At 45.1% G+C, this 26,399-nt stretch overlaps 1 protein-coding gene across 1 annotated transcript in view; it reads left to right on the top strand.

The window, feature by feature from the left end:
• lrp1aa (low density lipoprotein receptor-related protein 1Aa) overlaps positions 1-26,399 on the top strand; it is a 181,188-nt gene that overhangs the window by 62,663 nt on the left and 92,126 nt on the right. Inside the window, 12 exon segments of the mRNA XM_060910723.1 lie at positions 12,788-12,950; positions 14,573-14,795; positions 14,941-15,130; positions 15,775-15,918; positions 16,663-16,899; positions 17,090-17,270; positions 18,181-18,403; positions 19,813-20,002; positions 20,359-20,484; positions 23,068-23,208; positions 23,586-23,711; positions 26,192-26,308. Of these exon segments, the coding sequence (XP_060766706.1) occupies positions 12,788-12,950; positions 14,573-14,795; positions 14,941-15,130; positions 15,775-15,918; positions 16,663-16,899; positions 17,090-17,270; positions 18,181-18,403; positions 19,813-20,002; positions 20,359-20,484; positions 23,068-23,208; positions 23,586-23,711; positions 26,192-26,308 (2,061 nt within the window).

The raw sequence follows: 26,399 nt of genomic DNA, 5'->3' as shown, positions 1-26,399 counted from the left end.
ACAATACACATAATTAATGTTAATTGGGTGAAACCACTACAATCCATGCCCGAGCTGGTGCGCGTGCCCGAGACTGGCACTACAAAGCCACCCGGCCTCCGTAGTTCGGGTCCTTTGACCCAGGAACCCAGAAGTCCTGCAGTAAACAAACACAGTGAAGCAACGGGAAAATGCAGCTCTCGCCTACACAATCACAGATACGTAAAATAAAAGACCTGAACTTAACTAATGTGTGTGTGTGTGCTGTGTATGATTACTGTAACGGTGTACGGTCAGAAAAGACGATAGATAAGTGTAACCGCTGCACAATAACACTACAAACAACCTGCAAGTGCACCTGCAAAGTTATTTAGCTGCTGGCGAGCTGCAGCTTCCAGCGTTACTATGCGTCAGTGTGGTGTAATGTGGTGCGGTGTAGCGTACAAATCATCGGTCAGACTGATGTCATTTATGGTTTTTAAAATAGCAGAAGTTCAGGTGTGTGTTCAAACACACTTCCTAAATCAGGTCAGTCAAATGGTCAGAGTCTTCCAGCTTCGCTGCTAAATAACTCGCTCACTTTCACTGAAGAGACGGCGAGCTAAACCTATACATACCCGAAAAACGGTGGGGGGTGGGGGGTGTAGGGGTGTGTCTCCGAGACTTGGTTTTCTTGATTTAAGTGATTGTCACTGCAGCGTACTGCAAGGTTCTGAACTTTCTGTCTGTAGAGAGAGAAAGAGAGGTGAAGAAAAAGATAGACAGAGAGACAGATGGAGAGATGGATAGTGAGGGAGATACAGGTGAGAGTTGGAAAGAGAGATACCAACAGGGAGACAGACAGAGAGAATGAGACAGGTGCAGTACGTCCCTGTGCAGATAGAATAGCGTGTGCTGATGGAGATACAGTCCGACCTACAGATTCAATTATCAGTCTGAAAGACCGCGACCTGTCGCTCAGGACTAAACCCAGGGCCACAGAGTTCGGTAACCTGCCTGGATGACTGACCATGTTGAATGCTGAACTAAAGTCAAAAAACAACCTCCTCACATCGGTGTGAGTCCAGGCGTGTTGAAAGTGGTGACTGTGTCATCTGTTGACCCGTTTGAATGGTTGGCAAACTGAAAGGGGTCCGATGAATGAGGTAAGGAGGCCTTCAGGTGACCCAGAACAAACCTCTCAAAGCACTTGGTGATGATGGGCGTGAGGGTGAGTGCAACAGCCCTGACATCATTCGCTTGTTCCTGTACAATGCTTTGGAACAGGAACAATGGTGGCTGTTTTCCGACACTGGGGAACAGCTGGAGTTGGGTACAGGACCGTAGCACACTGCCAGGGATCCCATTGGGGCAAGAGCTTTCCTCAGGGTTACTCTCTTGAGTGTGGTGAGCACATCAGTGTGAGAAAAGTGGAGGGGCTGGTCATCTGGGGGGTAGAATGTTGGTAGTTGGTTCCTTGTTGTTGAGGTCAAACCAGGCACAGAAACTCTTCAGTTCATTGGTTTATTCGGCGTTACTGATTGGTGCAGCTGTAGATTTGGGTTTGTACTCGGTCAGTGTTGAAATGGTCCTCGATGTGTAGTTTGTTCTGGTGTTTGTTCTTCTCTAATACCGCTTTACACTTTGGTTCTGGAAGAGCTGTAGACCTCCATCACCTGATCTGAAAGGATTGTCATGTTCCCTTACTGTTCATCCAGAGCTTCTGACTGAGTGGTGATGTTATCAGTGTAGTCCAAAACAGAGGAAGTACACGCCTCAGCATCAGTGTGCGAGCCTGCGGTGGTGTGTGTGGCAAACAAACCCCAATCAGTGTGTTCACTGCTACTGGAGTGGAGGGTTCGCCGTGTCTGGCCACGCCTTTGTTATTGGTTTCACACGTCTGATGATGGAGTTGGACTTGGGGAGCAGAAACTAAGAAAGGTGGTCAGATTGTCCCAGGTGGAGGAAGGTAGTGGCTTCGTTTCACCTCAGCAACATTTCTATGAACATGTTCTAATGTTTTGTCCCCTCTCGTGAGACAGGAGACATGTTGGTGAGATCTGGGAAGCACAGTTCTCAGGTGTTTTCTCAGTGATTTAAAAACCCCAGTGATGATGAAAACTCCCTCCGGGGGCGTGGTTAGCTGTTTATTGATGGCAGCATAGAGTTGTTTCGAGTGCTAGCTTTGCATCTGGTGGAATATAGACTGCAGCTATGATGTTTGATGGACGCCACGTTTCAGTAAAAACAGTGATATTGCAGTCTTTGATCCTATTAAAGTGGCCAGTGAGTGTGTGTCCACTAATTGGACACACACATAGGGGACCTATTTTTTTCGCGGTATCTTCCTTCATATTCATCATAAGTGCTGCCGGGAGAGGTTTGTTTTGCCTGGAAACATTTATTTTTATGTTTGTGTGTAAATGCAGACGGACGTGTATTCTTTATAAAAGGAGACTTGTGGTTTAATCTGCCTGCGCTGTCTGATTTGGTAACAATGTGATTTAGAACATTCACACCAAGAAAGTACGGCTGAACTGGGCAGGCAGACAGGCAGGGAGACAGAGAGAGAGAGACAGACAGACAGACAGGTAGGGAGACAAAGAGAGAGAGAGACAGACAGGCAGGGAGACAGAGAGAGAGAGAGAGACAGACAGGTAGGGAGACAGAGAGAGAGACAGACAGGCAGGGAGACAGAGAGAGAGAGAGACAGACAGACAGACAGGTAGGGAGACAAAGAGAGAGAGAGACAGACAGGCAGGGAGACAGAGAGAGAGAGACAGACAGACAGACAGGTAGGGAGACAAAGAGAGAGAGAGACAGACAGGCAGGGAGACAGAGAGAGAGAGAGAGACAGACAGGTAGGGAGACAGAGAGAGAGAGAGAGAGACAGACAGACAGGCAGGGAGACAGAGAGAGAGAGACAGACAGGTAGGGAGACAGAGAGAGAGACAGACAGGCAGGGAGACAGAGAGAGAGACAGACAGGTAGGGAGACAGAGAGAGAGAGACAGACAGGCAGGGAGACAGAGAGAGAGAGAGACAGACAGGTAGGGAGACAGAGAGAGAGAGAGACAGACAGGCAGGGAGACAGAGAGAGAGACAGACAGGCAGGGAGACAGAGAGAGAGACAGACAGGCAGGGAGACAGAGAGAGAGAGACAGACAGGTAGGGAGACAGAGAGAGAGAGAGACAGACAGACAGGCAGGGAGACAGAGAGAGAGAGACAGACAGGTAGGGAGACAGAGAGAGAGAGAGACAGACAGGCAGGGAGACAGAGAGAGAGAGAGACAGACAGGCAGGGAGACAGAGAGAGAGAGAGACAGACAGGCAGGGAGACAGAGAGAGACAGACAGGTAGGGAGAGAGAGAGAGAGACAGACAGACAGTCATCCAGGGAGACAGACAGGCAGGGAGACAGATAGAGAGACAGACATACAGACAGGCAGAGAGAGAGAGAGAGAGAGAGACATACAGACAGACTGGCAGGCAGGGAGAGAGAGAGAGAGACAGACATACAGACAGACGAGCAGAGAGACAGATAGGCAGGGAGACAGAAGAATTGTCCTGTATGCTGGTATTTACATTCCTAAAAGCTAGGCCTACCCACTATGTATTTGTGAACACACACACACACACACACACACACACACACTCACACACACACACACACACACACACACACACATTTTTCTGTTCTTTGTTGTCCAGGTTATAAATAAGCCCTGGAGGTGTTGAGTATAATCTCCACTCTGTGGTGTTTTGTGTTTTTCTGCTGCAGAAAATAAATCTGGTGGTTTTGAGCAACGTGTGTGTGTGTGTGTGTGTGTGTGTGTGTGTGTGTGTGTGTGTGTGTGTGTGTGTGTGTGTGTGAAAGGCTTAGTACTCGGACATTAACACGACATGCAGGAAGAATCAGAATAAACCTAAAATATCAAATTAAATTTCCTCCTCCAGGGCTGCTGCAACCAATCAGGCGACAGTCCCCGCCCCCTCTGTTTATACATCATGTGTATGCAGCACAAATAAACACTGACCTGAACAGGTTACTGCGTCACAAAGCGCTGTGTGAGTTTAATGCTGCGGCGTGACTGATCATGTGATCAGTGAAATGTTTATCCTGTCTGAGTAAACTCGCATGCCTGAAGCTGTAGCCCCTCCCACTTTGTGGTTTCTGGAAATCAGCAGTCAGCACTTTTAGTCCTGCTTTTGAGTTTTGTTATGGAAATTTATGTCCTGTGTGTGTGGATGTTTGTGACGTAACCATGGCAATCATGTGGTAAGGTCATACAAGAAATGATGCATGTGCAGTGATTCAGGACCTCGGCATGGCATCCAGATGTTCCTCTCATCTCAATTTCTCACATGTTCCTTCGTTCTCTCTCTCTCTCTCTCGCTCTCTCTCTCTAAATTTATACTTCTGCATCGAATTTATGCTGTAACCTGATGTGCACCTCTCCAGAAATATACAACCCCAAACCAGAGAAAGTTGAGATGGTGTGGAAAATGGAAATAAAAAATAGAAAGATTTATAAATGTAGTTTGACTTGTATTTCAGTGCAGACAGAATAAACCTGAGATATTTCATGTTTTATTGGTCAACTTGATTTCACTGGTTAATATCCATCCATTCCTGCATTTCAGTCCTGCAACACATTCCAAAAAAAGTTGGAGTGGGGCACTTACGTACTTTACTTTATCCTTCCACTTGTGCCTGGGGGGGGCGTCGCAGGGAGATGTAGACGTTTCTCTGCAGCCAGGTGAGTAGCCTCCTGGAGAGTCAGGCCATGTGCACGGAGGGTCTCTGCTACTCCCTCTATCCATCTGCGGCGTGGTCTCCCTCTGGCCCTGACACCTGAGTGTCTGGCGGTGGAGGCTCTTAAGGCTGGCTGTGTGGTTGGCATTCTCGTCAGGTGACCAAACCACTGTACTCTCTGCTTGGCGATGAACTGTAGGACAGGTTTGGTTCCAACCATCTCTCTAACCACTTCGTTCCTCAACCTGTCTCTCCTTGTCTTTCCAGCTGCTCTTCTCAGGACCCTCATCTCATAGCTTGTGAGTTTTCTCTCCTGTGCTCTGTTCAGGGTCCAGGTTTGGCACTGGTATGTGAGTGTCGGAATGAAGATGGCATTGATCAGTCTGGCCTTGGTCTCCATAGGAATACTTGGGTGCCTTAGTAGAGGTGCTAGCTGGTAGTTGACAGAGTTTGCTTTCTTTATTCTTGTCTTTATCTCTCTGTCTAATTTCCCACCCTCTGTAAAGATGCTCCCCAGGTATTTAAACTCCGTGGTCTGTTTGAGGAGTTGTCCATTAACTGTGATCTCCAGTCTCTCTGGGCAGTGGCCAACTGACATGGATTCTGTCTTCCCACTGCTGATCTTCATCTCGTGACGATCGCATGCACTGTTTAGCTCATCTGTATGGCGCTGGAGTTCCTCCTTGCTCTCGTTCAGGATACCTTGATCGTCAGCAAAAAGCAGTTCGTTTAAGGACTGTGGATCTGGGTTAGCTTCCTTTGTGATTTTATCCATGTACACTATGAACAGTAGAGGTGAGAGTACGCATCCTTGTCTCACTCCGGACCTTATCTGGAACCAGCTGGAGAGACCATTTGGTGTTTGTACTGCACTCTGACTGTTATGGTAAAGTGCTCTTACGTTCTCTAGAAGTTGGCCCTTTACACCCTACTGTTCCAAAATCTGCCAAAGTTTGTTCCTGTTTACCCAATCGAAAGCTTTTTCCTGATCTACAAAGAGAAGGCGGAGGTGCTTTTGGTACTCGCAAGCCTTCTCACAGAGTTGTCCGAGTGCAAAAATTGCGTCCGTGCAGCCCCTCCCTTCCCGAAAGCCAAACTGGGCTTCACTGAGCATCGGGTCTACAATTGCTCTTGTGCGTTGTTCAAGAATTTTTGCAAATATTTTACCCGTGTGACTGATGAGGGAGATGCCTCGGTATGTGCTGCATTCTTTCTTGTTCCCTTTCTTCTTCCATATCGGTATGACAATCGATTTCCTCCAGTCCTCCGGCACACACTGTTCCATCCATACTTTCTGGAAGATACTAGTGAGCCATCTGATGCCAGTCTCGCCACACGCTGTGATGGCTTCTACAGGGATCCCGTCAACCCCTGCAGCCTTGTTGTTTGGACTGGTCTTCACTGCTCTCCGTACCTCTTCCTCTAGTATGCTGGGTTCTGTGTGCTCTGGGTAGCTGGGGTTGAACTGGATGTGACTGTTGTTCTCGTCAACCGGGTTGAGGAGATCTCTGAAGTATTGCTCCCATCGCTGTTTAATCTTGTCCTCCTCATTTATGGGGTTTCCATCCTGGTCGTTTATCACAGGGGTGGGGTTGTAGGGTTCGTCTCTGAGTCGCATGGCTCTGACACTCCTATAGAACTCCCGTGGTGACCGTTTGCAGAGTTCACTCAGTTCCTGTCCGTAAGCCTTCCATGAGGCGTCCTTTGCATGTCTCACCTCTCTCTTGCTCTTCCTTCTGGCTAGTCTGTTGTTCACATAGTCTTCGTGTGTCTGTGATTTTACCCATACTTTGTAGAGTTTCTTCTTTTCCCGTACTGCCTCTTTCACCTCGTCATTCCACCACTTTGTGGCTTTTCTCTGACCTCTTCCATGTCTCTTCGTCTCACGTGTTCTTGAGGCAGTCAAGGAGTGTGTCTCTAAAGATACACCATGTTTCTTCTATGCTCTTGTCCCATGTGTCTTCTTGCTCTAGTCTCTCTGTGACTTTCCGTTTTATCTCTTCTTGTGTGTCCATGTTCTTCTGGAGTTTGTGTAAGTTAATCTGTGGCTCATGTGGCACCTTTCGACTGTGGTTCCCATTTTTCTTCCCTCTCATACTCATCAGCACTGGTCTGTGGTCTGTGTCCAGCCTGGCATTTGGTATCGCCCGTGCATCGTGGACTGTGGTCGTCCTGGATGCTCTGGTGAGGATGAAGTCTATCTGGGATGAGACTGTCTTGTCGCTCCACCGATACCAGGTCTGGGTGTGGCTGGGGCGATGTTGAAAGAGAGTGTTGGTGATGACCAGATTGTACTCTGCACATAGACTCAGGAGTTGATGTCCATTGTAGTTGCATTCTGTGTTTTTGTCACTGTGGGGACCAAGATGTGCTGTCCATGGGTCTCTCCTTCTTCCTACTCTTCCATTGAAGTCACCCATGACAACTATTTCCTCCTCATCAGCCACTAGAGAAAGACTGTCAGAGAGTTTTTCAAAGAACCTGTCCTTCTCCTGTTCTGTGTAGGAGTCGTTGCATGGTGCATATACTTGGAAGTAATTGGTTATGCTGTCTTTTTCCCTGATCGTGATCTTGATGATCCTCTCTGAGATGTAGACTGTGTCTGAGAGATTCTTTGCTGTGTCAGGGTGCAGGATGAACCCTACTCCATGGGTTGCCCTTTGATTTTGCTCCACTCCACTCCACACTAGGACGAAGTTGAGGTGGATTTCTTTACATCCTTTCCCCTTCCTTCTGCAGTCTGATATTCCCATAACTGGGATGTTGCGCCTTTCCATAAACTCTACAATCTCTGGCTCCTTGTCCCTTAGACCACATACATTCCATGTTCCTATCTTCGTCAAAACCTGTCCGTTCCGGGTCTTTCCATTCTGGTCCGTCCGTTTACATCTCCTTTTGTTTCTACGAGCAATGTAATCCACTGCCGGCTTGCTGGGCCTGTCGCAGCTTCACCAGAGCCCCGTTAGCCAGATGGGTCGGTGTGCCGATGTTGTGGGCTGTCCAAACTCCATCTGTTACCATCTCCCACGACGAGGACGAGGGGTTGGACTTTGGGAGACAGTGGGGCACTTTAGGGTGAGTAATGAGGTACAACAATTAAATAATGATGTATTGTGAAACATGTGACTGTAATCATGATTTGGTACAAAATCAGTCTCCACGAAAGGCTTTGAGGAGTAAAGATGAGCCAAAGATAAGATAAGATCGCCTTTATTGTCATTGTACAGTCACCCATACCGTACAACGAAACTGACGTGCCACAACTGAAGGTGTATTAAAAACACATAAGAACAAGAACATACATAAAAACGAGAACACATAAAAACAAAATATTGGTCATGTCATGAAAATGGAACAAATAAATAAATAAATAAAATCGAGGAAGTTAAAAGTTATTGCACTTCATAAAAATAGCAAAGAACGTTTTAGCGACCCATGTGTGTATTAAGTGTCCTGACAGCCCATGGAAAGAAGCTGTTTGTTCTGCTCTTTATGCTCCTGTACCTCCTTCCAGAGGGCAGCAGGCTGAGCAGGTGGTGTCCGGGATGGAGGTGGTCGCGAATGATCTTCCTAGTTCTGGAGAGGCATCGAGAGCTAGCGATGTCATCCAGGGAGGGCAGAGGACAGCCAATTGTCTTTTCAGCTGACCTTATCACCCTCTGCAGCTTTTTCTTGTCAGCCGCTGTGCAGCCAGCATACCACACCGTGATGGAGAAAGCCAGCACACTCTCGATGGTGGAGCGGTAGGTCACCAACAGCCTCTTCTCCAGTCTGTTCCTTCTGAGGACTCTCAGGAAGTGGATTCACTGTTGGGCCTTCCTCACCATGGCTGTTGTGTTAGCTGACCAGGAGAGGTCCTCAGAGATATGAGTCCCCAGGAATTTAAAGGTGCGGACCCTCTCCACGCAGTCTCCATTGATGTAGAGGGGAGCGGGGTCAGCTTTGTGCCTCCTGAAGTCCACAACCACCTCATTTGTTTTCTTGGTGTTGAGAGCCAGCTTGTTTTTGGCACACCACTCTGCCAGCTGCTATACCTCGTCCCTGTAGGCCAACTCGTCCCCTCCAATTATGAGCCCCACCAAGGTGGTGTCATCCACAAATTTAATTATTGTGTTGGTGGGGTGGGTGGGAGTACAGTCATGGGAGTAGATGTCATACAGGAGAGGGCTCAGCACGCAGCCTTGTGGAGAGCCGGTGCTGAGCATGAGGGTGGAGGAACTGTGAGCACCGATCTTGACAGTCTGTGGGTGGTTTGTAAGAAAGTCTTTGATCCAGGCACAAGTGGCTGGGGGGAAAGTCCAGGGTAGTCAGCTTGTCCACAAGGATGTCAGGGATAATGGTATTAAAAGCCGAGTTGTAATCGACGAAGAGCGTCCTTACGGTGGTCCCCAGCTGTTCCAGGTGGCTCAGAGCAGTGTGGAGGGCTGTAGAGATGGCATCATCCATAGATCGGTTTGCTCTGTATATGAATTGATATGGATCAAAGGCAGGAGGGAGGCAGTCTTTAATGTGATGTGACATTAGTCTCTCAAAGCATTTAGCGACTACTGGTGTCAAGGCAATGGGTCTATAGTCACTGAGATTGCTGGTGGTTGAGTTTTTGGGGATGGGGATTATAGTAGCTGACTTGAGAGAAGGTGGGACAGTGACGTGTGTCAGGGAGAGATTAAAGATCTCAGTGAAGACTGCTGAGAGCTGGTAAGCACAGGATTTGAGTACTTCACCAGGTACTCCATCTGGTCCAGCAGCTTTCCTTGTGTTCACAGATCTGAACACATGCCTCACTTGATGTTTCTGGAGAGTGAGTGTGTGTGAGCTTGCGGTCTGTGAAGGGTGTGTGACTGTGTGAGGCCTCGTTGCCTCAAAGTGGGCAAAGAAATGGTTTAATTCCTCTGCCAGTGAGGCGTTGGCACTGATGGTCACAGAGGCATTGTCTTTATAGTTTGTGAGGTGTTTTAGTCCCTGCCACACTTGACGTGGGTTGTTGTTTGACAGATGGTCCTCCACTTTCCTTTTGTAGGCCTCCTTTGCACCTTTAATGCTCCTTCTTAAGTCTGCTCTCGCCGTGCTGTGCAGGGCCTTGTCACCTGTCCTGAAGGCGGAGTTACGGGCCCTCAGGAGTGACTGAACTTCGCTTGTCATCCAGGGCTTCCTGTTTGGATAAACATGCTTGTCCACCATGACATTATCCATACAAAACTTGATGTAAGACAGAACAGTGTCAGTAAAGCCCTGTAAGTCCTGTTGTTCAAGGATATTCCATTCTGTGACAGCGAAGCAGTCCTGCAGCTTGGAGAGTGCATCCTCCGGCCAGGTTTTACAGTCTTTATGACCGGCTTAGTTTTCTTCCAGAGGGGAGTGTATGCAGGGATGAGGAGCAGTGAGAGATGGTCAGACAGACCCAGATGTGGGAGGAGGACTGCTCTGTAAGCATGCTTCAGATTAGAATAGACACAGTCCAGTGTGTTAATCCCTCTGGTGGAGCACTGTACACACTGTACAAATTTGGGAAGGACAGCCTTTAAGCATGCTTGATTAAAATCCCCAGCAATGATTTGTACTCCCTCAGGATGAGCCTGCTGCTGTCTGTTAACAATGCCATGTAGGTGGGCGAGAGCTATGCTAATGTTAGCATCTGGTGGAATATAAACAGCAGTAATGAGCACCACTGTCAGCTCTCTGGCCAGATAAAAAGGTCTGCAAACGACTGTCATTGCTTCTCTGTCAGGAGAGCAATGGGTGTGTGTGATCTTACTGTTTGTACACCAGTCATTGTGAACATATACATACAGTCCCCCTCCTCTGCTCTTACCGGAGTCTCCGTTTCTGTCGTAGCAATGAGCGGTGCGGCCCGCTAGCTGTACTGTAGCATCCGGGATCAGTTGATGTAGCCAGGTCTCCGTGATGATCAGCACACAGCAATCACGAACGGAGGGGTTTACTGCAAGATGTAATTCCAGCTTGTTGAGCTTGTGAACGATGGATCTTGTGTTGGTCAAGAAGATGCTGGGTAATAGGACCCCCTTGAAAATGAGATGCCACATCTCAAGGGGTTATCCTCAAATAAATAAATAAATAAATAATGGGGGTTTGAATGGCTGTTTCCTTAGCCTGGCTAGCAGGCCCAATCGGCAACCCTGCTTCTGCTTGCACTACCTCCGCCGCCTTCGCCACTTGTTGATCTCCACTTTATCAACAAGTCTGTGAGAAAATTAATGAAAATGAAAATAATTGAAATGTTTAAAAACAATGTTTGTTCGAGAAAGAATGGAAGGGATTTGGATATTTCACCCTCTATGGTACTGAATATCATTAAACCATTCAAGGAATCTGGAGGAATTTCAGTGTGTAAAGGGCTTAACCCTAATCTGAACCCCGTGATCTCTGATCCCTCAGACGGCATCAAGAACCGTCATTCATCTACAGCTGATAGAACCACATGGGCTCGGGATTACTCTGGAAAACCTTTATCAAGCTGCAATACGGAGTTACAGCCACAAACACCAGTTAAAGCTTTACTGTGGATAAAGGAAGCCTTATGTTAACTGTGTCCAGAAGCGCCGTCGACTTCTCTGGGCTCGGAGGCGTCTGGGATGGACCATCACACAGTGGGAACGGGTACTGTGGTCAGATGAATCAGCATTCCAGGTCTTTTTTGGAAGAAATGGATGCCGTGTGCTCTGAAGATGAACAGGACCATCCAGACCGTTAGCAGGAACAAGTCCAAAAGCCAGGGTGTGTCATGGTATGGTGTTGGGTCAGTGCCCTTGGCAAAGGTAGCTTACACTTCTGTGATGGAGCATTAATGCAGAAAAGTCCACTGAGATTTTGGAGCAACATCTGCTGCCTTCAAGACGACGTCTTTTCCAGGGAGATTTCAACAAGACGATGCAAAACCACATTCTGCTCACATTACAAAGGCGTGGCTGTGGAAGAAGAGGGCGTGTCCCCTCTGACCCCAATAGAGAATGTGTGGAGAATTTAGAAATGAAAAATAAGACAGTGACGACCCCGAGCTGTTCCACACCTTCAGACCTGTTTACAGGAAGAACGGGACGAAAATAACACCTGAAACACTTCATCACTCGGAGTCTTCAGTCCATAAACAGCTTTTAAGTGCTGGGGGAAGGAACGGGAACATTATAAACATTATAAACATTATAAAGTGGGAAATGTTTTAGTGTCCAAAATGTTTATTGAAATGTGTTAATTTCGGGGGGAAAAAAAACAATAAAATCATGAAGTAAAACATCCAATAATGTGCTGTTGTGTTGTTCTGAGTGAAATACAGGTCACAGATTATTTACAAATCATTATTTTCAGTTTTAATTTCAATTCCAACTCAACATACCGTCCCAACTTTTTCTGATTTGGGGTTGTAACGACACGTCACAATGACGCCGACCAGAACAGCTGTGATTGGCCGATCTGTTACTGATCTGCTGTGACGTATTTTCTCTTTATTTCACTGTAGGAATAATACGGAGCTCACATTCAGCTCTTCTGTGTGTCAAAGCAGTAAATTCTGGTGTGTTTTATGTGACAGCGCCTCCTGGAGGAGACGTGAACCTGACGTACAAATATAAACACTTCATCCTGTGTGAGCATCGATGTCATACTATGGCGTAGAATCGACACAGACGGATAAAACGGCCTTTAGAAGAGGTTTAAGTCACAGTCTCAACATGATGTTTACACTCCGGACATCCGGAAGTAATCGTCCTGAGTCTGGATACAAGTGTGTGTGTGTGTGTGTGTGTGTGTGTGTGTGTGTGTGTGTTTACAGCTGCACACACCGTAGTGAACTTCATGTTCTCTGGAATCTTTGGAGATTCACTGCCCCCCCCCCCCCCCCCCCCCCCCCCCCCCCGCCATGAACCAAAACTACACTCTTTCTTTCTTTCTTTCTTTCTTTCTTTCTTTCTTTCTTTCTTTCTTTCTGTCAGGACGGTGATTGTTGCCTGTCATTAATAACTGTTTATTCTGATTGATGTGATGTGGGTCATGGTGCAGATGTGATGATGTGATGTGGGTCGTGGTGCAGATGTGATGATGTGATGTGTTTTATGGTCCAGATGTTGAGCAGATGGCGATCGACTGGCTGACGGGGAATTTTTATTTCGTGGACGATGTGGACGATCGGATCTTTGTGTGTGATAAACACGGCGTGACGTGTGTGACGCTGCTGGATCAGGAGCTGTACAACCCGAAAGGAATCGCACTGGATCCTACCATGGGGTACACACACACACACACACACACACAAAGAAAATACACTTTAAAATAACCTGGTTGCATAAGTATGTGCCCCCTTTTATAATGGGTCATGTGACTATGCTGAGAAAATGAACCAATCACATTCCGGTTCAGAAGTAACGATCAGATCCCCGTCACCACTGACATGATTCTAATGAACCTCAAATAAAGATCTGCTGATTCTTCACGTGTTTCTTCACATCATCTTGGTTTCATCTGACGGCTGAACCTAGAGAGCTTTCAAAGCATGTGGAGGATCTGACTGTGGAAAGTTCTGGATCAGGAGAGGAGGACATCATTTCCAGAACATTACATGGACCATGGAACACCATGAAGGCCATCATCATCATCGCTGAGAACAGGACGTCCCTCCAAAACTGACAAGGACAAGAAGAAACCTGATCAGGGAGGCTGCTGAGGGACCTACAGCCACATTAGGAACATATGGCAATGTTCTGGTCACATGTCTGCAACAGGGTGTCTAGGAAGCTCCAAGCCTTAAATCACCCCAAACTATGTGCCAAAAATATCTTCTGATCTGATGAGACCAAGGGAGAACCGTTTGGATATAAATTTAAAAGATATCTTTGGCACAAAGAACACTCGACCCACAGTGAAGCACGGTGGTGGCAGCATCAAGCTGTGGTTCTGCTTCTCTTCTCTTCAGCTGGGACTGAAGCTCGAGTTGAGCTCTTAAGAAGGAATTTGGGCGGCACGGTGGTGTAGTGGTTAGCACTGTCGCCTCACAGCAAGAAGGTTCGGGTTCGAGCCCCGGGGCCGGCGAGGGCCTTTCTGTGCGGAGTTTGCATGTTCTCCCCGTGTCCGTGTGGGTTTCCTCCGGGTGCTCCGGTTTCCCCCACAGTCCAAAGACATGCAGGTTAACATGGGGCGGCCTCGGGCTAAAGTGCCCTTGAGTGAGGTGCCTAACCCCCAACTGCTCCTCAGGTGCTGTAGCATGGCTGCCCACTGCTCTGTGTGTGTGTGTGTGTGTGTGTGTGTGTGTGTGTGTGTGTGTGTGTGTGTGTGTGTGTGTGAGATCATTGCTCACTTGTGTGTGCGTGCGTGTGTTCACTGCTTCAGATGAGTTAAATGCAGAGGACGAATTTCACTGTGCTTCAGTGTACGTGTGACAAATAAAGGCTTCTTCTTCTTCACGGATAGCTCCAAATATCAATCTCCAACTACCACAGTAGCTGCGGGCCTCAGACAGCTGAAGATGAAGAAAAACGTCACCTTTCAGCACGATAACGACCCAAAGCACAAATCCACATCAACAAACTTGGAACAGCTTCAGAAGATGATCAACAGTTTTTTGGAAAGGTCCATTCAGAGCTCAGATCTAAATCCTCTAAAACCTGTGGAATGACCTGAAGAGGGTTGGGTCCTGGAGATCCGCTCACTCTGATGGATCTGGAGCAGTTTTTTAATCGAGAGAAACTAAATGACCAGATGACGATGTGATCATTCGTTAGACTTTTACCCCAAAACACTGAGTGCTGAATAACAAGCAGATTTATTGTACAGCTTTTCTCCTCTGTGTGTGTGTGTGTGTGTGTGTGTGTGTGTGTGTGTGTGTGTGTGTGTGTGTGTGTGTGTGTGTGTAGGAAGCTGTTCTTTACGGATTATGGTCAGATCCCGAAGGTGGAGCGCTGTGATATGGACGGTCAGAACCGCTCGAGGCTGGTGGACAGTAAGATCGTGTTTCCTCATGGAGTCACACTGGACCTGGTCAGTAAACTGGTGTACTGGGCCGACGCCTACCTGGACTACATCGAGGTCATCGATTACGAGGGGAGACACAGACACACCATCATACAGGGGCTGCTGGTACACACACACACACACACACACACACACACACACACACACAAAAGGACACACCATTTTATAGGTCTTCCATCTTGAATTTCCTCTCTCTCTCTCTCTCTCTCTCTCTCTCTCTCTCTCCCCCCCTCCCCCCCCTTCCCCCCAGATCGAGCATCTTTACGGTCTGACTGTTTTTGAGAATTATCTTTACGCCACAAACTCAGACAACGTGAACGTGCAGCCGAAGACGAGTGTGATCCGTGTGAATCGCTTTAACAGCTCTGACTATCAGGTGGTGACGCGAGTGGATAAGGGCGGGGCTCTGCACGTCTATCACCAGAGATGCCAACCTCCAGGTACACACACACACACACACACACACACACACACACACACACTTTCACTGCACATGGTACAGTCCAACCTCACACACTCGATAAATACACACACACTATATACAGATACACTCACTCACACACACACACACACACACACACACACACACACACACACACAGCACTTTCAAGCTTAGTTTATTTATTAATTATTATATGTTAAGGTCACATGATGCACTTCACACAGTTTACACCAAACAGTCATCACGCACCTCCGATCATTTCACCACAACTTTCTCCACATTCATTTCCTGTCTTTCTTTCTTTCTTTCTTTCTTTCTTTCTTTCTTTCTTTCTTTCTTTCTTTCATTAAACTATTTAATTGTTTGTTTTTGCTTTTTTCACTTTATTTTTCTTTTGTGCTTACCTCCTCATATCAATTACCAATCAATTATTTGTTTGTTTGTGTTCTTACCTGCCTTTACTGACCTTCTTTCTTCATTTTTGTAAAATTTTTCTTTATCTGTCTTTCTTGCTTTCTTTGTATTTTCTTCCTTCATCATTTCCATACTTTCTTTGTGTCCCCCTCCCCACCTCTCTTTCCATCCATCTCTGTCATTCTCTCTCTCTGTCTGTCTCTCTCTCTCTCTCTCTCTCTCTCTCAGTGAGGAGTCATGCGTGTGAGGTGGATCAGTTCGGGAAGCCCGGCGGTTGTTCTGATATCTGTTTATTGGGAAACAGCCACAAGAGCCGAACGTGTCGCTGTCGCTCTGGATTCAGCCTCGGCAGTGACGGGAAATCCTGCAAGAGTGAGCATTTATGTTAATCATCATCATCATCATCATCATAATGTAATAAATTCAAGTGAATCGTATTGATCTGAGTTTATTTCAGTTCCTTGAGCCGATTGACAGTATTGATTGTTTCCATAACGACCCACTGAATCTCACTGATGCATCGTGTCGTGCTTCATCATTCCGAATGTTCAAATTATAAATAAATAAATAAATAAATAAAATGTGTAATGGAATAAGACATCTTGTTTTCACGTTTACCTGCTCCTAAAAATATTGCTAAAGCAGAATTTGCTTTTTTCTGCTCCTAATTCTATTAATATATTTTTTCCAATTGTTTATAGTAATATTTTACATTAACTTTAGGAGAAATGTAGATTTTCCTCTGTATTTATTCAGTTTCTGAAAGTAATTTGATATTTTTCTATTTATTCATATTTATTGTTCTTGCTTAATTTTCAGTGTTTTATACAAAAACAAATAAAACAAATATATTTCTGTGACTTCCTGTTTAATGTTCTGTACAAATACAAATAATATATAAATAAAGTTAACATTTGTTGCCTACTTTTTGTTTTATACCAAATTTTATGTGAAGAAAATGCATTTTTATTCCGTAGTCTAGAATTACGAAACATTTGTTTTATTTGTTTATTGCTGGGGTGTAGTAATGCGCCGTGTTAGTAGATCAGTGTTGCGTCTTGTTGTTTATTAGAATGCTTTGTCGAGTGTGTTTGGTTTTTTGCTCCTGTTCCTCAGAGCCCGAGCACGAGCTGTTCCTTGTGTACGGAAAAGGCCGTCCCGGTGTGATCAGAGGGATGGACATTAATCCGAAGGTGCAGGAGGAGTACATGATCCCCATAGAGAACCTGATGAACCCTCGTGCCCTGGACTTCCACGCTCAGAGTAACTTCATCTACTTCTCAGATGCCACCAGCTACCTGATTGGCCGACAGAAGATCGATGGCACTGAGAGAGACACCATCCTGAAGGAAGGTACATCATCACGCTTCTGTCTGTCATTTCATATCCAGGAAGGAGAACCTCACACAGAGAGAAGAGTGGAAATTAAAGAGTGAGAAAGACAAAGAAACAAAAGAATTGATGATGTGTGTGTGTGTGTGTGTGTGTGTGTGTGTGTGTGTGTGTGTGTGTGTGTGTGTGCATGTGTGTGTTTGTTCTGCAGGTGTGCACACAGTGGAGGGAATCGCTGTGGACTGGATGGCCAATAATCTTTACTGGACAGACGACGGGCCGAAGAAGACCATCAGCGTGGCTCGACTGGAGAAAGCAGCACAGACGAGGAAAACTCTCATCGAGGGCAAAATGACACACCCACGAGCCATCGTAGTGGATCCCAAAAACGGGTAAGAGGGCTGAATGCAAACGGGATTGGGATTGGGCAGGAACAAGTTCGATTGTGAGTAGAATGTAAACGGCATTGCGAGTGTAAACGGCATTTAGCCTGAAGGACTAGCTTCAGGGATGGAGTCCAATCAGAATCCAACTTGGACCGGATCTCAGGTGAGCAGGATCAGTCGAAAGTGATTGGGATCTGGTGTGAACAGGATCGAGTGTGAACAGGATTCATTTACAAACAGACTCGAGTGTGAGCAGGTTTGGGTCTGAACAGGGTTTTTATAGCGGTACGAAACTGACGCACTTTGCTCGTTAAGGTCACAAAGTAAAATTATGGAAAGTTTTCTTTTTCCTCTCCCGGGATTCTGACAGAAATAAAACCTCTGTGAGGAGTTTCTCGGTGGCTCTGCTCTCTCAGCTCAACCTTCAGCTTTAATTTACTCTAATTACTCATTACACTGGCTCATAAATAAACTTTAATCATGACTGAAACAATTTTCTCTCTGACTCATGTGGAATCCTTTTCAGTTCATTAAATCTTTAATAAACCTCATAACGAAATTTACTAACAATTAACACTGATGATGTGAAGTTAATTAAATCTAATTGTATTGATTTTGACTCATATAGCGAGCCTGGTCTTGTGTTTGTTGGTTGCTCCAGGAATCTTGGTATAGTGGGCGGAGTCTCAGACAGAGAGATGTCTCATTAGAATATTAGGCCACACCCACCGGGAGAGTCTCAGATCAGTGTGTTGGTTGAGAAATTGATAGAATTTTATTAGCTGGATGTTTTAAAATCACTTTGTTTAATGACATCATCTTGTTAGTACTTTTCTGACATATTTAGTGATGTAGCTGCTGCTGGAAAAGCAATGAGCTGAGCGCTGATGAAACTCGAACCCTGGAACTTTTTCAGATGGATGTACTGGACAGATTGGGAAGAAGATCCGAAAGAGAGCAAGAGGGGTAAAATCGAGAGAGCCTGGATGGATGGAACCAACCGGAACATACTCTTAACATCAAAGACGGTTCTGTGGCCCAACGGTCTGAGTCTGGATGTTCCTCAGGGGATCCTGTACTGGGTGGACGCTTATTACGACCGCATCGAGATGGTTTACCTCAACAGCACCGAGCGCAAGGTCAGCTCTTCGACATTTATCTCTTCTCAGCACTTATCAGATACCAAGTACAGCTTGATCTTAAATTACTAGCTGGCTACATTCTAATCGTCTACTGTTATAATAATATTAAACAGAACAAGTACTAAACTGCCGGAGTTAAGCTCTTGTGTAAGAATGACATCATGGTGGTCAGTTTGGTCCAGATTTTCATCATCAGCATGGAGGAGAAATCGATTGTCACCGTGTCGAACTGCCTGCTACGGTTTTTCATGTCAGAGATATTCAGATGTAAACATCGCGCTGTGGAACGGCTGTGGAAGCATCTCTGTCTCTGACACGCTGGTTTAACTTTGTTTAAAAGTGAGCTACTGAATGTGCAGCTATTCTGCTAGTTAACAGGGTGTTAACAGGGAGACAGTGGCAACTAGCTCCAATCCCAATTCCAAAAAAAAAAATTGGGACGCTGTGTAAACTGTAAATAAAAACAGAATGCGATAATTTGCAAATCATGGAAACCCTATATTTAATTGAAAATAGTACAGAGACGACATATCAAATGTTGAAACTGAGAAATTTTATTGTTTTGTGAAAAAAATCTGCTCATTTTGAATTTGATGTCAGCAACACGTTTCAGAAAAGTTGGGACGGGGCGTGTTTACCGCTGTGTTGCATCACCTCTACTTTTAACAACACTCTGTAAATGTTTGGGAACTGAGGAGACCAACTGCTGTAGCTTTGAAATTGAAATGTTGTCCCATTCTTCCCTGATATATAATTTCAGTTGCTCAACAGTTCAGGGTCTCCTTTGTCATATTTTGCGCTTCATAATGCACCAAATGTTTTAAATGGGAGACAGGTCTGGACTGCAGCAGGCCAGTTTAGCACCCAGACTCTTTTACTACAGAGCCATGCAGTTGTAATATGTGCAGAAAGCGGTTTGGCGTTGTCCTGCTGAAAGAAGGAAGGCCTTCCCTGAAAAAGATTTGGTCTGGATGGCAGCATGTTGCTCTGAAACGTGTTTATATCATTCAGCATTAATGATGCCTTCCCAGATGTACAAGCTCCCCATGTCATGTGCACTAACGCCCCCTCATACCATCACAGATGCTGCTTTTGAGCTGTGCACTGATAACAAGCCGGATGGTCCCTCTCCTCTTTAGCCTGGAGGACGTGGGGTCCATGAGTTCTAAAAATAATTTCTACTTTTGATTCGTCAGACCTCGGGACAGTTTTCCACTTTGCTCCAGTCGACTAAGTTTTTAACATGGAGTATATTAACATGATCTGCGATAACTAGTGAGGCATTAATATAGAAACCGTGATGACTGACAGGAAGTTAACGTGGAAACCATGGAAAGTAGCTGTGTGTTAACAGAGAAATGTTGTTGGTTGAACTGTATGTTAAAATATTTTGCTTTTCCCCTCAGACTGTGTATGAAGGACAGGAGCTGAGTCACGCCTTTGGTCTCTGCCACTATAAAAACTTACTGTTCTGGAACGAGTATCGTAGCGGCAGCATCTACAAACTTGACCAGGACACCAAATCCGTCACGCTTCTACGCAACGAGCGTCCTCCCATCTTTGAAATCCGCATGTATGACGCCCAGCAGCAGCAAGGTACTGACACGCATTATCACGCAGATTTATCATTTCACTGGTGAAATCAACGACAATATGCTCTGCTAATGAGGCAGCGTTCTGAGAAACGGTGTCACTAACAGCAGCACACTTACGATTCTGAGAAACTAAAACATTAAATGCTAATTTATTTTTTAGCTAGCATTAAAAAAACCGCATTGCTAACAGAGACCTACACAAGTGATAGCTAACTAGTTAGTGTTTAATCGCATGATACATAACATTTGCCTTAGCTATTCACCTTAACCATCTCGAAAGCTAACAGTTTACTATTTAGGCATTGTTTTGTGAAAATACACCTCTCAGTGTAACTCCGTCTGATTGGTCTGTTCCAGGGACGAATGCATGTCGAGCAAATAACGGTGGATGTAGTATTCTGTGTTTAGCGACTCCAGGCGGTCGATCTTGCGCTTGTGCTGGGGATCAGCTGTTGGATCCAGCGGACAATGCCAGCTGTAAAGGTAACGCATCAGATTATGCTACAGTTTTATTCACACTTTATTACTATTATATTGCATTATTATATACAGTGCCTTGCAAAAGTATTCATACCCCTTGAACTTTTTCACATTTTTCCACCTTACAACCACGAACTTAAAAGTTTTTTACTGAGATTTTATGTGATAGACCAACACAGAGTAGCACATAATTGTGAAGTGAAACGAAAATGATAAATGGTCTTCAAAATTTTAAACGAATAAAAATCTGTAAAATGTGATGTGCATTAGTATTCAGCCCCCCCGCGTCAATACTTTGTAGAGCCACCTTTTGCTGCAATTACAGCTGCAAGTCTTTTGTGGTATGTCTCTACCAGCTTTGCACATCTAGACACTGAAATTTTTGCCCATTCTTCTTTGCAAAATAGCTCAAGCTCAGCCAGATTGGATGGAGAGCGTCTGTGAACAGCAATTTTCAAGTCTTGCCACAGATGCTCAATGGGATTTCGGTCTGGACTTTGACTGGGACATTCTAACACATGAATATTCTTTGATCTAAACCATTCCATTGTAGCTCTGGCTGTATGTTTAGGGTCATTGTCTTGCTGGAAGGTGAATCTCCTTCCCAGTCTCAAGTCTTTTGCAGCCTCCAACAGGTTTTCTTCCAGGATTGCCCTGTATTTAGCTCCATCCATCTTCCCATCAACTCTGACCAGCTTCCCTGTCCCTGCTGAAGAAAAGCATCCCCGTAGCATGATGCTGCCACCACCATGTTTCACAGTGGGGATGGTGTGTGCAGGGTGATGAGCAGTGTTAGTTTTCTGCCACACATAGGGCTTTGCGTTTAGGCCAAAAAGTTCAACTTTGGTCTCATCTGACCAAAGCACCTTCTTCCACATGTTTGCTGTGCCCCCTACATGGCTTCTGGCAAACTGCAAACGGGACTTCTTATGCCTGTCTTTCAACAATGGCTTTCTTCTTGCCACTCTTCCGAAAAGGCCAGATTTGTGGAGTGTACGACTTACAGTTGTCCTGTGCACAGATTCTCCCACCTGAGCTGTGGATTTCTGCAGCTCCTCCAGAGTGATCATGGGCCTCTTGGCTGCTTCTCTGACCAGTGCTCTCCTTGCTCACTCTGTCAGTTTAGGTGGACGGCCATGTCTTGGTAGGTTTGCAGTTGTGCCATACTTTTTCCATTTTTGAATGATGGATTGAACAGTGCTTCTTGAGATGTTCAGAGCTTGGGATATTTTTTTATAACCTAACCCTGCTTTAAACTTCTCCAGAACTTTATCCCTGACCTGTCTGGTGAGTTCTTTGGTCTTCATGATGCTGTTTGTTCTTCAGTGTTCTCTAACAAACCACTGAGGCCTTCACAGAACAAGTGTATTTATGCTGAGAGTAAATTACACACAGTGAGACTCTATTAACTAATTAGACGACTTCTGAAGGCAATTGATTGCACTGGATTGTATTTGGAGGTATCAGAGTACAGGGGGCTGAATACTAATGCACACCACATTTTTCAGATTTTTATTTGTTTAAAATGTTGAAGACCATTTATCATTTTCATTTCACTTCACAATTATGTGCTACTCTGTGTTGGTCTATCACATAAAATCTCAGTAAAATCTTTTAAGTTCGTGGTTGTAAGGTGGAAAAATGTGAAAAAGTTCAAGGGGTATGAATACTTTTGCAAGGCACTGTATTAATAAATAAATCCTATAACTCCACAAACTCTCACTTACTCCAAATACAAATCTCTAACTGCTGAACCTTAAGAGGGAAACTAATTGCTAGTTAGCATTCTGAGAGGCAAAAAAAGTGCACGTGCTAATAACTGTCTGGTTAGCATTCTAAGTAATACAGTAATACAGTAATACAGTAATACATTCCAACAGCCATATAGACTCTTTCTAAAGGGGAAAATAAATGCTAGTTAGCATTCTGAGAAATTGTACCTGTTAACAGCTAACTAATTAGCATTATGAGGTAAAACTGTTCACAGTTACAGTTACTTAGCATAGCATAGTGTAGCAGTTCTATATGAGTGGGTGGAGCACAGAAGACGGCAGGACAGAGATCAGGTTTACAACTAGGCTTTATTGCCACACTTTTCAGTCTAACAATATCCAGTGACTAACACACACACACACACAACCGGCGTCTGGTTCGGGGATCAGCTCCTCTGCTCTCTGCTCTCCCTCTTTAAATCGGGCGCGGTCACTGGGAAGACACACAAACACAGGTTAATTGCTCTCAGGTGTAGTGATTCTGCCACTTACCTTCCCTGACTCCGCCCTCCTGTCATAGACTGGTGCTTGACCACGCCCCCGCTGCCACACATAGCTATAGCATAGTCGGAAATAGTTAAAGCTAAATGAGGAAAACGTACACTAGATAACAGCTAGCTAGAATTAGCAAGAGAAATACTAAACATGCTAACAGCTATGAATTCTGAGGGTAAGCTACGTTTGCTAAGAGCTAGTTATTGAACATTGTGAGGAAAAATTACATATGCTAAAAACAAGATATTTAGCATTCTGGAAAGGATAATACCCAGAAATGTAACTTTGTGTGTGTGTGTGTGTGTGTGTGTGTGTGTAGCGAACCCATCCTACATCCCTCCTCCTCAGTGTCAGTCTGGAGAATTCGCCTGTAAGAATAATCGCTGCATTCAGGAGCGTTGGAAGTGTGACGGAGACAACGACTGTCTGGACAACAGTGATGAAGCTCCAGAACTCTGCCGTGAGACAATCACACACACGCACACACACACACGCACGCACACGTGCACGCACACACACACATGCACATGCATACACACACGCACACACACGCGCGCGCACACGCACACGCATGCACATGCATACACACACGCACACACACGCACGCACGCACACATACACACGCACACACGCACGCACACGCACAGAACTAATGAGCTGAAAAAACGGAGCAAGGAAATCAAAAAGGGACGAATAAAAGAGAGGAAAAATAAACAAAGAAAGAAGCAAAGGAACTAGAAATGTACTAAAGAGCAGGATATAAAATAAAAGGAAATAAATGAGAGAAAATAAAAGAATAAAGTTTTTGTTTTTGATGAAAATGTTTCCTGTCTGTAGATCAGCACACGTGTCCTGCTGATCGCTTCAAATGTCAGAATAATCGCTGTATCCCGATGCGCTGGCTGTGTGACGGAGACAACGACTGCGGCAACGATGAGGACGAGTCCAACTCTACATGCTCAGGTACACACACACACACACACACACACACACACACACACACACACACACACACACACACATCCTGGACAAACCCCCGAGGCGTCTCTGCAGGACGTCTGACCTTTAGCTGATGATCTCAGCAGGAATCCTCACATTTTCTCTTCAAGTTCTCCTCCTGATTTCCAGCCCTCATCACCTCATGTCATTTTGATTAGATTATTCTGTGTTAAAAGAGCAAAAAGACAGAGAGAGAGAGAGAGAGAGATGATGATAATGATGATTTGAATGAAGTTAGTCGGATTAACCCCAAATCCAGATCAGCCTTTTCTTGACATCATCTTGGTTTCTGCCTGCTGAAGCCGTGATCCTCATGGAGCTTATAAAGCACATACAGTATCTCACCTGTTGAAACATATCGATCAGGAGAGGGGAATAAATGCAATTCCAAAACATTGTCAGCTGTCCATCAGTAGCGATGATGACTGCTTCATTAGGATGCGCAGAAACGCAGATGGGCCACGAGGTCCACACCAGAGCGCACCAGACTTATTCTCCTCTCCTAATGAAGCACCTTGCACAGTAAGGTAAGATAAGCGATATCGAGCCCCCATCATGTCGTCTCTCTGGACCTCCAGACTTGATTCCAAGTGGTGCAAAAAAGTGCCACAGACCTGACGGGTATGGAAGTTTCCCCACAGAGGCCACTGACTTGCCAAGTGATGCCATCCATTGGCCATTTGAGTGGCTCTTCCACGTACCATCTGGTGGTGTGCCATTGACACTGTTGGGTTCATCTGCCATATTGCACCGAAAAGCGCCCTGCTGCCAGCGCCTTATTGGTGATGTACTATTTAACCCATAGCTGGAACCCAGGCAGGTGCTACCACTCCGGGTCAGAGCGGACCTGGGAGCAATGGTAATTAAGGGGGTAACTCCACTTTCCCCCAATGCTCAAGTCCTCCTGGACCTGAGACTCACCAGCAGTTGCAGTTTAAAGTCATACCCAGGACTAAATTCCAAAACATTAGGTGCACCATGGAACACTAAAGTTCATCAACAACAAGTGGAAAAAATGAAGCACCACCAAGAACAGGACGTCCCTCCAAAACTGACTGAAGGACAAGACAAACTCTTACCAGGGAGGCTGCTGAGGGACTTACAGGAACATCTGACGAGTCCTGATTACTCTCTGCATTTGATAACAGTCTCTTGTATTCTTCATGTCTGGGTGTTGATGAGAACGATTCTATAATTCCAAAAGATATGCTTGGCCCAAAACGAAAAAAACCCACCAAAAGAACACTATGCCCACGGTGAAGCATGGTGGTGGTAGCATCTACATCTACATCTTTATTCAGTCTGTAAAAGTCATTTGACATCACACCAATTATTAAACAAAAACTATGATATAAAACCATCAACCGTCAAGCACTGTGCTTTGGAGCTGCTTCTTTTCAACCAGAACTGGGGCTTTGATCAAGGTGGAGGGAATCATGAATAACTACAAATACTCATGGAATTGAGTGTAAAATATTCAGGTGTCGGAGAGTGAGCTGGAGATGGAAAGGAATTTGACCTTTCAGCGTGGCGGTGACCCGGAGCACACATCCAGATCAGCAAAGGAATTTCACCAGAAGATCAAAGCTCCTCGGATGAGTTTTCCCTCCGAATCACCTACCGTATGATCACAACCAGCTTCTGTTGGATTGAACAAAAAGTGTCTGATTTGATAGCGTGGGCTAAAAACAAATGTACACTTTATCAGCACTTTTCTGATTCTGACCCCCAACAGCACGACACGATGTTTCAGAAAAATTCTGCTTCTGCTCTTCAGAATCACCACAATGTGCTGCTGTTTCTCTCAGAGGTCAATAAGACAAACGCGAAACTGCACTGCACCAGTAGGGGGCACTATAGAGCTCAATATACATTATGCAAGATAAATATATTACTTTATTAATCCAATACAGTACCGTATAAGTTCACGAATCTTTTAACCGTTTCTAAGCTGAAAAGATAACAAGCCGTGACACACGGTTTAAAAAATACAGCCTGCTGGAGGTTTTGCGTTTTTGTGATTTTATTCACACGTTTTTCTCATAACGTTTTACTACAGATCGACAGGTTGAACATGAATTCAGGTCATTAATAACGACAAGCTGAATTAAACCTTTTCAGACACTTTTATTCACACTTATGTGTCAGTAAGTCCTGTAATAGTTTATCTCAATAACAATAAACAAAAAAAACTTTTATCTGGAAAATTGTTGCATTTCAAGAGCAAATTTAAAAATGTTAATAAATTATTTCTGATTAATATTTTAAATGTTTATATTTACTCACTCATAAAACACTTATTTATTTATTTACTTATTTATTTATAGAACTTTTCTTTCCTTCCCTCAGACATCACGTCCGTCTCTGTTTCTCTGCGATGGTAATATTTTAGCTGTGATAATTCTGTGTGTATTTATAGTTCTTGCTCTTGACTCCGCCCTCAGGTTGGACGTGTCCTGCGAATCAGTACTCGTGTGCGAGTGGACGCTGTATTCCCAGCTCATGGAAGTGCGACCTGGACGATGACTGCGGCGATCGCTCTGATGAACCTGCGTCCTGTGGTACGCGCCTCACTTTCACTAAACCAGCAGCTATTCTGTAAAAGTCTCAGACATCACTTCCTTTTTAAACTAAAATAAAAATATTACTGAT

The sequence above is a fragment of the Neoarius graeffei genome, chromosome 26, assembly GCF_027579695.1.
Source record: "Neoarius graeffei isolate fNeoGra1 chromosome 26, fNeoGra1.pri, whole genome shotgun sequence".
Lineage (NCBI taxonomy): Eukaryota > Metazoa > Chordata > Actinopteri > Siluriformes > Ariidae > Neoarius > Neoarius graeffei.
This window is presented reverse-complemented; position numbering and strand designations above follow the sequence as displayed.